The sequence below is a fragment of the Plecotus auritus genome (assembly GCF_963455305.1).
Source record: "Plecotus auritus genome assembly, chromosome: 8".
Lineage (NCBI taxonomy): Eukaryota > Metazoa > Chordata > Mammalia > Chiroptera > Vespertilionidae > Plecotus > Plecotus auritus.
Window position 1 is genome coordinate 117,317,345 of NC_137782.1, and position 12,475 is coordinate 117,329,819.

The following is a 12,475-nucleotide window of genomic DNA, read 5'->3' on the forward strand; positions in this document are numbered from 1 at the left end:
TTATGGGGATACTTTGTCTTGATTTTGTTGTGCAAATTGACTGTGCATTTTGGACTATACTACCTTAGGGGAAAATCCAGGTATACTAATAACTACACCATCTCCACTTCCACCATCTTTCCAGAATGGTGACTGGGTACTGTGTAAAGCTCCTCAGTGACTTTCCAGCACAGCCAGGGGTGAGTCCCAATTGCTCTGATGACCCTTTCATGACCCTTAATTCCTTAGGATTCTGCCTCCACTGCTCCTTTCCTCCCACTGTTCTGGTCTCCCTGGGCAGTCTCAACCCTCTTCAAACTCTATCTACATGAGGATGATCACAGAATCCCAAATGCTTTTCCTGACATCAGACTCATATCCACTATATGGACATCCCCAGGGGAGCTTGAACCTAACTTGTTCACATTCTCTCCCCCTTTGGGTGTTCCACAGCTCACTTGTTCCAGCCAGAAACCTTGGTAGCAGGCTCAACTCCCCTCCTTCCTAAGCCCCAATATATAATCAATCACCAGGCTAATCCATTCTTATGGCTACTTCTGAGGACACTGTGACTTATTAACTGGTCATAAAAAATTTACAGTATTCTTAACTAGTCCTTCCATTGCACATCTTAACACAGTTTTCATATGACAACAAAAATGACCTTTCTGGACACATCCTCTTCCTTGCTTAACAACCATGACTGCCTGTCTGATGTTCTTAGACTAAAGCGCTATCTTCCTGAGATGGCTTAGGAGGATCTGTATATTCTGATTCTGTTTAAAAATTGTCTTTCCCATGTCCGTCTCACACCAAAATCTAATCACCTACAAAATCTTTCAATTCCCCCAAGGCTGTGGCACAGGCTGTTCTTAACTAAAACATCTTCAAACCTACCCCTGGCTTCCCACAGCTAACTCACCTTTAACTTCTGTAGGTGCCTAATGTCATTTCATGTCCTTTCTTCCCACCTCACCTACCCTCTAAACCTCTGACACCGTTATTCCCACCCACACAGAAATGATCGCACTGCTTGCTGGGAAAGGAGGATGCATGTGCAATCTCAAGTACAGACTAGAACCTCAATAATTACTAGCTAAAAGTAGTTGGGGTGACTGATAAGGCAGCTGGGAGCTCTTGACTATCAATCGATCCTAGGTTACCTTAATGACTATGTTAATCCAGAGTTGTATTCTCCCTCTTGACCTTATTTACATTCAATAATAATTTTATAAAAATATACTTTTATTGATTTCAGAGAGGAAGGGAGAGGGAGAGATAGAAACATCTATGATGAGAATCACTGATTGGCTGCCTCCTGCACACCCCCTACTGGGGATCAAGCCCAAAACCAGAGCATGTGCCCTTGACTGGAATCCAACCATGATCTACTGATTCATAGGTTGGTGTTCAACCACTGAGACACACTAGCCTGACCAATAAGAATTGTTTAAAAGTAGTTCTCTTTGTCGGCAAGACAGCCAAAATGCTGGCAAAGTACCCAAGCCCAGCAACTTTATTTGTTCTGAAAATCAACTATTCTGTACACAGCACAATGACTTGGGTTCAAATGACCCTGACCTCAAAGTACTTTTTATGAATTTACAGACCATCTGTTTCCCCTAAGCTGACAGGGTCAGGGTAGGGGCACGTGCAGAGGACTCTAGAAACTGAGACATACAGAGCTGCCCTTGAACTTGGAACTCCACCCGGTACACCCCACTGAGAATCTTACCACAGCAAGTCCGAGCCTGGGACCTGAGTTTTCCTCCTCCGGCTCCGCCCCCGTGGGGCCCCATGCCGGCCTCGCCCCGCCCACCCCGCTTCCCACGCTCTCGCTCCTCCCCAACCCCGCTCCTCCCCAGCCCCGCCCCAATCCGGCCCCGCCCCAATCCGGCCCGCCCCAATCTGGCCCCGCCCCAACCTGGCCCCGCCCCCACGCTGCCTCTCCCCCGCCCGCCCCGCTTCCCACGCTCCAGATCCTCCTCCGGTCCCGCTTCCCGGTCGGAGCAACGTCGCCTTCGGGCGGAGCGACCTGGAGCGGCCTCCCAGCGGGTGTCCCGGGCCCAGGTGGCTTCCGCGTCAAGATGGTTGCCGTGCGCCGCCCGCCGGCCGGGCCTCTGCTGCTGCGCGCCGCGCTCTGCCTGCTGTGCTGGGCCCCCGCGGCCGTGCGCGCCGTCCCTGAGCCTGGGCGCTGGACAGCGACGATCAGCGACGTAAGTGGCGTCTCTTAGCTGGGCATCCCCAGCAGCCCTGCGAAGGAGGGCGGCAGCCCCTCCTCAGCCGGTCAGGGAGTGGGGGCGACGGGTCCGCCCGCGCGAGGTCAGCTGCCCTGGGGCCCCGTCTGGCCTAGTTCGCGGACCGCGCCCGGCCGGGGCGCTCAGCGGCGTCCCCACCGTCCCCCGGCTGCACCGCGAGGCCACTCGGAGAATTCCGGCTCAGTTCCGGCAGAAGGAGAACGCGCGCCACTTCCGCTTTCTCTGTAAATGGGAGGGGGACACGCAGGGGCCGCCCACCTTCCTTCCTTCTGGGGCCCCTGACTCCCGCAGCCCTGGGAGCGTTATGTGGGGAGATGGAGCTTTGGTGGTGCTAGTCTGCAGGCCGCAGTCTGGGAATTTCCTTCCAGGACAGGCCATCTGAGCACTTGCGTCCAGTAGATAGAGGACATGATGTGGCGGGATGGGCACGGGGAAGTGCAGGGGTAGCATTTTGGAAAGTCTTGCCAAAGAGGGCCAGGAAATGGAGGAGAGGCATTATCTCTAGATGAGATGACTCGTCCAATGCAGATTGACGAGTATTTTCTACACCCATGGAATGGGGTCCCAAGTTCTAAAGGCAAAACATATATTTTTATGTTCTCAACCAGAAAAAGAAGGTAGTACCAGAGGCTATGCTGCCTGTAACATAAAAGCTGCACAGAGGTACAAAAGTATCTATTTTTCTGAACCTTTACAACCCAGGGTAACCATTTCTTCCTGGACCCTTGTGGTTGGTGCCCCCATATGTGTGGCCCATCTCTTGTATTGAATTTCTCTGATCAGTAAGAAGCAAAACTCAGAACCATACTCAGGGCTTCTGTAGTGAATGGGCAGTATCATAAACTAAGACAGTACACAATATTGGAAGTGAATCCGCTGCGTACAGGTTGTTAAATGACTTGACCATATCTCTAAAGATCTTTGCCAAGTGTACTTTGGATGTGGAGACTCCAAAGGCTTTTCCTTGGGTCCCACATAATTTGTAGTCCTGGGTGACACAGGCCAGGAGACGTCCAGAAAGCCCTTCTTTGCAAAGAATGAGCTGATTTCCCCTCCCCCATTTTAAGTTGTCAGGACTTGTCCTTCAGGACAGGAGAGTGGACTTTCTTTCATTTGTACTACAAATCCATCAAGAGACGGTTGTTTTGATTGTAGAGGTCAGCAAATAGTTTGAGCACCTACTGTCTGCCACGCACTGCACTAGCCATTGCTATTGCAAAGGTGAATTTCAGACAATAGCCCCTTCTCTCAAGTTTATTCAGTAAGGACAGCAATTACCTACATGGCAGCATTCTTGGGATATTACTGGAGCTCTGAGGAGTCCCCCAGCTCCGCTTTCTGGAGTCAGTGGCTGGCTGGTCTTAAAAGATGACTGGGTGTTACCTTGGTGAAGAAGGAGGGAGTAGAGCAGCAGCAGAGAAGGAAATCCATGGTGTTTCTGCTGAGTGGTGTTCTGTCATGAGTGTTATAGGGGACTCAGGCCACCATAAGCCTTCTGTGTCTGAGCTGGGCCTTGAGCCTGATGCCAGGGTCTACACTCGGGACCTCTGGGGTCTGGGACAAGTCATATCAGTGAGTGAAGTGAGCTGGGTTCGGGACTGGAGGGGGTAGTGGAGGGTGCAGTGGATGCATGGGATCTAAACTTAGGACTTGAGGGGTCTGGAGCAAGTCATATCAGTGAGTGAAGTGAGCTGGGTTCGGGACTGGAGGGGGTGGTGGAGGGTGCAGTGGACTACAGGTTACGTGCCCTTTGTGAAGAGGGTAGTCACCATTCACTCTGCTGGGGGGCACAGAATTGCCAGGTCTGCTTTTTTAAAAGTCAGAATCCATATTTTTATTATGTCATTTGATTTAAAACTTTGTGGGCTAAACAAACTCCATTTATAAGTTGGATTATGCCCCCCAGGCCACTAGTAGCAACTTTTGGGTGTGACTAAGGGTGAGCCATTGAAGGATTTTAGACATAAATGCTAATCACTGTGGCTGGTATCTAAGGATGAATTCTAGGCTCAGATCTGGAGGCAGAGTACCAGTTAAGTTATTGCAGAAATGTGGGCAGAAAATGTTGAAGGCCTGAATTAGGGCAGTGGTAGGAGGAATGGAGAGTAAGAGCTAAGTTTGGGGCGTGTTTATGAGATAAAGTAGGCATGTTTTGGGGGGTAGGTGATGGAGGTGAGGTGACTGGAAGGAGTCATGGCTTGGGTGAGTGGATGGCATCACCTGCAACCAAGGTGGACAGTGCAGGAAGAATTGATGAGGAGCAGAGAGGAATGTCTGATTTAGGGAATGTTGGTGTGGAATGTGCGCTGGACATCCCAGTAGACATGACCTTTAGGCAGTTGGGTATGTGGATCTGGCACTCAGAGGAGGGATCTGGGCTGTGGGTTTTATTGTTGATCAGGCCTTGGGGTTCTATTATTTATAGTTATTGTTGTGGACACTATGTTGGAGAGGGTGGAGGGGTTTTCAGGAAAGCTGCCTGCCCTATCTGCTTTCCTTTCATTCCTAACTACTTGTTAACACAGTCCCTTCACACAGCATTTTTATTCTTGGTTCAGGGCAAACATATAATAACTAATTAATACATTATTTTGTTTTAATTGTGGGAAAGGCTGGGAAGAAGAATGGGTCCCAGAGACCACATAAGGGAGGGTCTGGCCTGGTTTGGGATATGGTGGTAAACTTCCCAAGAAAGGGACTTTTGAACTTGGCTTTAAAGGGTAAGAAGGAATCAATGAGGTGAAAACAAAGTGACAGGGATAAAGGCTTCTAAGTAAGTTTTCTGGTGGAAGGAGTATCATGAGGGCAAGAAGGAGTACCATGCTGTGGTGGAGCTGAAAGAAAGGTTCTAGAAGAGGTGGGTGGCCCTGATGATGGACGGTCCTGTGAGCTGCAGTGAGAACTGGTCTGCTGTAAGTGCACAGTGGTGAACCATCACACTGTAGAGAGAGGGCTGGTTGTTTTATCAGAAGCACGTTCACATAGTACCGACTGCAGGTGTGCAGGCAGGTTCTGTGTCAGTGCAGCATATGGTGCGGTGCAGCAGCCCTCACCTCGGTATTGCTGGCCCCTGGCTGGGATGCTGGTGGCAGGGACAGTCTGGAGCCTCATATAAACTACAGGGAGGAGATACATAGGAAAGGGTTTAAGCAAATGAGTGATGTGATTAGAGTTATGGTTTTAAAAAATAATCACTCTGGTCAAAGGGAGGGCGGCAAGGATTAGAGCTATATGTTTTACAGGGTAAAGCTATACTCTTAAATAGTAGAGTATAATTTAACATGGTTTTTCTATATTGTTTTTCATTTTAGAAATCAGGACCTTTGATATTTAGGAAAATTATGTTTAATTCCACTGACATCAAGTTTTCTGGTAAGTCTTATAAACTAATGTAATACTACCATAACAACATATCATAAACGAGTAACATAATATATTATAAACTAATACATTAATTGAATGTAAGCTAATGTAACATGGTATTATCTACACTAATAAAAGGTAATATGTTAATTAGACCGGACATCTTCCGACATCCTTCCGGACAAAGCTGCGGGGGCCAAGGCAGAGGCAGTTAGGGGCGATCAGTCCAGGAGGGGAGGGCAGTTAGGGGCAATCAGGCCAGCAGGGGAGGGCAGTTAGAGGTGATCAGGCCTGTAGGGGAGGGCAGTTGGGGGCGATCAGGCCAGCACAGGGGCAGTTGGGGGTGATCAGGCCATCAGGGGAGCAGTTAGGGGGTGATCAGGCCAGCAGGCAGAGGCAGTTAGGGGTGATCAGGCTGGCAGGGGAGCAGTTAGGAGCATCAGGCCAGCAGGCAGAGGCGGTTAGGGGTGATCAGGCAAGCAGACAGGCGAGTGATTAGGAGCCAGCAGTCCTGGAATGTGAGAGGGATGTCCGACTGCCAGTTTAGGCCCAATCCCGCAGGGACATCCCCTGAGGGGCCTTGGATTGGAGAGGGTGCAGACAGGGCTAAAGGGACCCCTCAAACCACGCCCCCCCCCCCCCCGCACAAATTTTGTGCACTGGGCCTCTAGTATTTTATAAAACAGGAAAATGTTTTGTTTTTCAGTGGTTCTAACATATTAAGGGTTTCTTTTGTTTCTGTCAAGTCTTGCTTATTTTCAAGAATTTCTTTTTTTCTGTTTCAGAAAATGTAATATGATCATTCTTTAAAAACTATAATTAAAGTCTAGTAAAGTAGGCTTTAGTAAAAGGTATTTGACTTCTGTAAAATTTGACTCTAGATCTTAGCTTTTAAAACTAGATAAATTTCTTTTATGAATATATGAAATGTCGTGATTGTGATAAAACTTTTATGTCCCTCAAAATTTTCTAAATATACGTAAGATCATAGTATAAATAAAAATTGTAAGACACTAACATTTTAACTAATATTTTAAGGCTTATGAAAGTGAAAATATCTGTTGGGACTGTGTTGTCTATGTAAATACTGCTGTGCAAGGATGACCAAGTCATAGATCTTGAGGTTTTCAATATCTTTAATGGGTTTACATTGGATCATATTTACTGTGGTCCAACTCCTCTTGGTGTTTCCAGTAACTTGACTGGGTAAGTTTTTTGCCAGGGTTAAAGTTTTGAGATTGGGAGTACTTTTTGTTGGGTAACACAGATTGACTTCCTGAAAATCCAAAGCCATGACCCTTTTCTCTGTCACCCCATGCTCTGATCATGTTGGGTGAGTCTGCCATACGTGGGTCTTTGCTGAGGGAACTGGGCCAGCCATCAGCTATAAAGCAGAGGTGGTTCAAAGCAGCCTGGTGATATCAGATCATCAGTGGTGATAAGAGTTTGTAAGAGGAAATTGAAGTGCAAGGTGGGTGAGGAAAAAATTTTGGCATCTGAATTCATGTCTCAGTGTCTAGACAAAAAAGAAATTATGTGGGGGGGGGGCAGGGGGGGAAGTTACATGGATCAGTGAAACACAGAACTTTATTTATAAAAATGTCAACATGTAATGTCAGAGATCAGCCTAAGAGTAGGCAGCAGTCAAGACATCTAAAGAAGGAATGAGCAGCAGAAGGAGTTAGGAGCAAAAGCAGAAGAAAATGAGGGTTTAGTCAGGCAAAAAACCTGGCAGTGTCCAATGGTATCAATGGAGAGAGGTCTTAGTGAACTCTGACTATAGCTGTGACGTGGCTGGCAGGTGTGGATGTAGCATCCACCTGAGCCTCCTGTTCTGGTGCCATGCTCATCAGGCAGCTTTTTCATCACCATTGGGCATCCAGGCAGGCATGCTGAAGGGAGATAATTAGTTTTCAGTTACTATTTGTTTTAAGTGACTTATTGAACATTCTAGTTCAGCGGTCGCCAACCTTTCGGACCTCACGGACCATCAGTGGTCCGCGGACCACCAGTTGGCGACTGCTGTTCTAGTTCATACATTTACATTGGTGGTGTGGTGAAGGCGTGAGATGAGACTGAGTCTGTTTTCTCACAGAGCCAGATTTCAGTGCCTGAAAGCTAAGAATTGGTATCTTTAGTATGTGGCCATGCAGTTTGGTGGATCAGATGTCTGACTTCCCTTAGGTGGCCACTCGTGCTGCTTCATTTAAGATGTAGTCATGAGGTCACTGTTGAAAATCTCTCAATGTAATTCACCGTATTAACAGAATGAAAGAAATACGCCATATAATCATCTCAATATATTCAGAAGAGCATTAGAAAAAACTCAATTCCCATTCATGATAAAAACTCTCAGAAAACTAGAAAAACTTCCTCAATCTGATAAAGGGCATTTATGAAAAATCTGTAGCTAACATACTGTCAGTTCTCCCCAGATTGATCTATAAATTTAATTCTAATCAAAATCAAAGTAGACTTTTATGTAGAAATCGACTGGCTGTTTCTAAAATTTATATGTAAATATAAAGGGCCTAGAATAGCTAAAACAATTTTGAAAAAGAACAAAGTTGAAGGGATTTTACTATTTGATTTCAGAACTTACATAAAGCTACAGTGATCATAACAGTGTGGTACTGGCATTAAGGATAGACATGTAGAACAAGGAATCAGGCTAGAGGCCCAGAAATAAACCCACAGGCATAAAGTCCATGGATTTTCAACAAAGATGTAAAGGTAATTCATTAGAGAAAGGATAGTCTTTTCAACAAATGATGCTGGAACAACTGGATATGCACACTGTGAAACACGGACCTTGGATCGTGGACTTAGAAGCTCTATCCCCGTCTCTGTCCTCCCCTCCTGGTCTCATTTACAAATGTTAGACTGCTGATACTGTCTCACAGGTCACTGAGGCCCTCTTAAATTTTTTTCTTTCCATGCTTCATTTTGGATATTTCTGTTGCTTTGTCTTCAATTTCAGTGATTTTTCTTCTGCAGTACCTAATCTGCTGTTAATCTCATACAATGAACTTTTTATTTCGGATACTATTTTTCAATCTCTACAAGTTTGGTTCTTTTTAAAAAACCTTATTTCTCTTATTAGTATTTTCATGTTTTTCTTTACATATTTGAGCATGTGGAACATATTTACAGTAGCTGTTTTTACATTTTTATCTGCTAATTCTGTCATTTTTGTCATTTACATCATCTTTGTCATATTGACTGATTCATACCATGGGTATGAGTCAAATTGTCCTGCTTTTTATATCTAGTGGTTTTGTTTGGATGCTGAATATTGTGAATTTTGCATTCTTGAGTGCTGTGATGTATTTCTTTAACAACTTTGTTCTGGCAGACAGTTAAGTTTCTTTTGGGTCAGTTCTATCCTTTCCAGTTTTATTTTTTATTCTTTTAGGATGGGTCTGGAGTAGCCTTTACTCCAGGGCTGACTTAGCACCACTTCTCAGATGTGACCCTCCTGTGTCTCTCCCCGGTGCTTGGCGTATTGAATGAGGCCTGTGGACTCTGGCTCATGGAAACTCAAACAGTGCAAGCCCTATGTGAACTCAGAATTGTGGGACTTCTCCCTGTGCATGGGCAAGCTGCTATGCAGCCAGAGCCTCGAGGGGATATTTGTGCAGAGTTCTTTCACTCCTTCTCTGAGTAGCTCCCAACTCTTGGGTGCTCTGCCCCAGAAATCCTACCAACCTCAGCCTCTGGACATCAGTTTCTGTATCAGTTTGGGTTTCCTTTGGTTACCTCCACGAAGCTCACAACAGTACCTGCCTCCTGGTACTCATGATCTGTGTAATCCCTGCATTATATCAATGTTGATCTGACCAGTAGAATATGGCAGAAGTAATGGCATGTCACTTACGATGCTAGGTCATAAAAGACACTGTGGTTTCTTTGCCCTCTCTGGTGACATGCTGCCATGTTGTGACAAAAAGAGCTTTGTCTTATTCTAGACTTAATTCTTTTCTGTCTGTGTAATATTGTTACCCTCCTTCTGGAAACATCTATATACATAAAAAGTTAATATGCTAAGTGTCTGACTGTCTGACCAGTTGCTATGATGTGCACTGACCACCAGGGGTTGCCATGATGCAGGAGTTGCCATGACATGCATAGAGAAACGACACCGCAGACCTGGAGACCACAAAGCAACACTTGGCTTCCCCCAAGTGGGACACAGGCCCCGCCACCACCCCAGAGGGACAGCCCAACAAATCACAGCCAACGCTGCCGAGACCCCATCGTGCAAAATGCAGCCCACAGCCCAGCCTGGAAATGGTGGCTGTGAGCACCAGGTAATGACGTCACATGGCAATGGCCAGCTTCCTCTCCCTAGTGACAGGCCATTTAACAACAAATGCCACTACGGACCTGGCACCCATAAAGCAACACTCGGCTTCCCCTAAGTGCCACCCCCCAAGAGTGACACTCCACCAAATCGCAGCCAATGCTGCTGAGACCCCAGGGCGCAAAATGTGACCCGGTGGCTGTGGGCACCAGGTAATGACGTCACGCTTTTGTTGACATTCTGAAGCTGAAATGGTTGACAGAATATGTCTGAAGACCAACTATTGCCACAACGTATCTCTGAAGCTGAAAGAAGCCGGCATCATCGACAGAATGTATCTGAAGATCAGCTGCTGGCACAACGTATCTCAAAACTAGAAGAAAGCTACCTTTGGAAATAGTATATCTATAAATAATATTAAAAACTAGAGGCCCAGTGACGAAACTTGTGCACTTGGGGAGGGTTCCTCATCCTGGCCTGTGCCCTCTTGCAGTTCGGGAGCCCTCAGAGGATGTCCAACTGACAACATGCTGTGCTTGCCAGCTGTGAACCCGGCTTCTGGCGCACTGACCACCAAAGGGCATTTCCTGTCTTGAGTGTCTGTCCCCTGGTAGTCAGTGCACATCATAGCGACTGGTCATTCCGCCATTTGGTCAATTTGCATATTAGCCTTTTATTATATAGGATATGTCTAAATGTGCAATTCTTTGTCCTAAAAATGAGCACATTCATAAATTAACTGAAGAAATTTTAGATATACTTAATGGAGATTGTCACACCTATTTGAGTGATGATTCCATCGATTCAACGAATGATGCTGAAAAGGAAAATTTTCCCATCAAATTTCTTAATAGTATTACTCCTTCAGGAATGCTGTGTCATAAATTAAAATTGAAAGTAGGAGCAATCATCATGCTACTGAGAAGTCTTAATAGTAAAGGGGGTCTTTGTAATGGTACTAGATTTATTGTCACAAGATTGCGACATAATTGAGGCTGAAGTATTAGCAGGATCTGCGGAAGGAGAGATTGTTCTGATTCCAAGAATTGATTTCTCCTGTCTGACACTGGCCTCCCATTTAAATTAATTTGAAGACAGTTTCCCGTGATGCCAGCATTTGCAATGACTATTAATAAATCACAAGGACAAACTCTAGACAGAGTAGAAATATTCCTTCCTGAACCCGTTTTCGGACATGGTCAGTTATATGTTGCTTTCTCTTGAGTTCGAAGAACATGTGACATTAAAGTTAAAGTTGTAAATACTTCATCACAGGGAAATGAGTCAAGCACTCCAAAAGTGTTTTTACTCTTTTTTTTTAAAATTTTTTTTATTAAGGTATTATATGTGTACATATCTTACCATTGCCGCCCCCACCCCACTCCCATACATGCCCTTACCCCCCAATGTTTTGCATCCGTTGGTTACTCTTATATGCATGCATACAAGTCCTTCAGTTGATCTCTTATTTCCCCACCTCTCCCTAACCTTCCCGCTGTAATTAGACACTCTGTTTGATGCTTTACTGCCTCTGTATCTATCTTTTTGTTCATCAGTTTATACTGTTTTTCATTATCCCCAAATGAGTGAGATCATGTGGTATTTTTCTTTCATTGACTGGCTTATTTCACTTAGCATAATGTTCTCTAATTCCATCCAGGTGTCTACAAATGGTAGTAATTCCTTCTTTTTTATGGCAGCATAGTATTCCATTGTGTAGATGTACCATAGTTTTCTGATCCAGTCATCTGCTGACGGGCACCTAGGCTGTTTCCAAATCTTAGCTATTGCAAATTGTGCTGCTATGAACATAGGGGTGCATATATCCTTTCTGATTGGTGTTTCTAGTTTCTTAGGATATATTCCTAGGAGTGGGATTACTGGGTCAAATGGGAGTTCCATTTTCAGTTTTTTGAGGAAACTCCATACTGTTCTCCACAGTGGCTGCACCAGTCTGCATTCCCACCAGCAGTGCACGAGGGTTCCTTTTTCTCCGCATCCTCGCCAACACTTGTCGTTTGTTGATTTGTCGATGATAGCCATTCTGACAGGTGTGAGATGATACCGCATTGTCGTTTTGATTTGCATCTCTCGGATAATTAGTGACTTTGAGCATGTTTTCATGTGTCTCTTGGCCTTCCTTCTGTCTTCTTTCAAAAAGATTCTATTTAGGTCCGTTGCCCATTTTTTTATTGAATCATTTATCTTCCTTTTATTAAGTTGTACAAGCTGCCTGTAGATGTTGGAGATTAAACCTTTATCAGTGATAACATTTGCAAATACATTCTCCCATACAGTGGGATTTCTTGTTGTTTTGTTGATGGTCTCTTTTGCCGTGAAAAAGCTTTTTATTTTGATATAGTCCCATTTGTTTATTTTCTCTTTGGCTTCTGTTGCCCTAGGGGCAGTATCAGTGAAGAAGTTCTTTCGGCATATGTCTGAGATTTTGCTGCCTGTGGATTCCTCTAGTATTTTTATTGTTTCCCGTCTTATATTTAAGTCCTGTATCCATTTTGAGTTTATTTTTGTGTATGGTATAAGTTGGTGATCTAGTTTCATTTTTTTTCATGTA

The 12,475-nt window shown here is 45.1% G+C and overlaps 1 protein-coding gene across 4 annotated transcripts in view; it reads left to right on the forward strand.

The window, feature by feature from the left end:
• Positions 1 to 1,954: 1,954 nt before the first annotated feature.
• TMEM87B (transmembrane protein 87B) overlaps positions 1,955 to 12,475 on the forward strand; it is a 52,115-nt gene continuing 41,594 nt past the window's right edge. For all 4 annotated transcript variants that reach the window (XM_080683383.1, XM_080683386.1, XM_080683384.1 and 1 more), the window contains exons 1-2: positions 1,955 to 2,195; positions 5,549 to 5,609. In XM_080683383.1, coding sequence (XP_080539509.1) covers positions 2,067 to 2,195; positions 5,549 to 5,609 — 190 coding nt within the window. In that variant the 5' untranslated portion in view covers positions 1,955 to 2,066. The remainder of the gene's footprint in view (positions 2,196 to 5,548; positions 5,610 to 12,475) is intronic.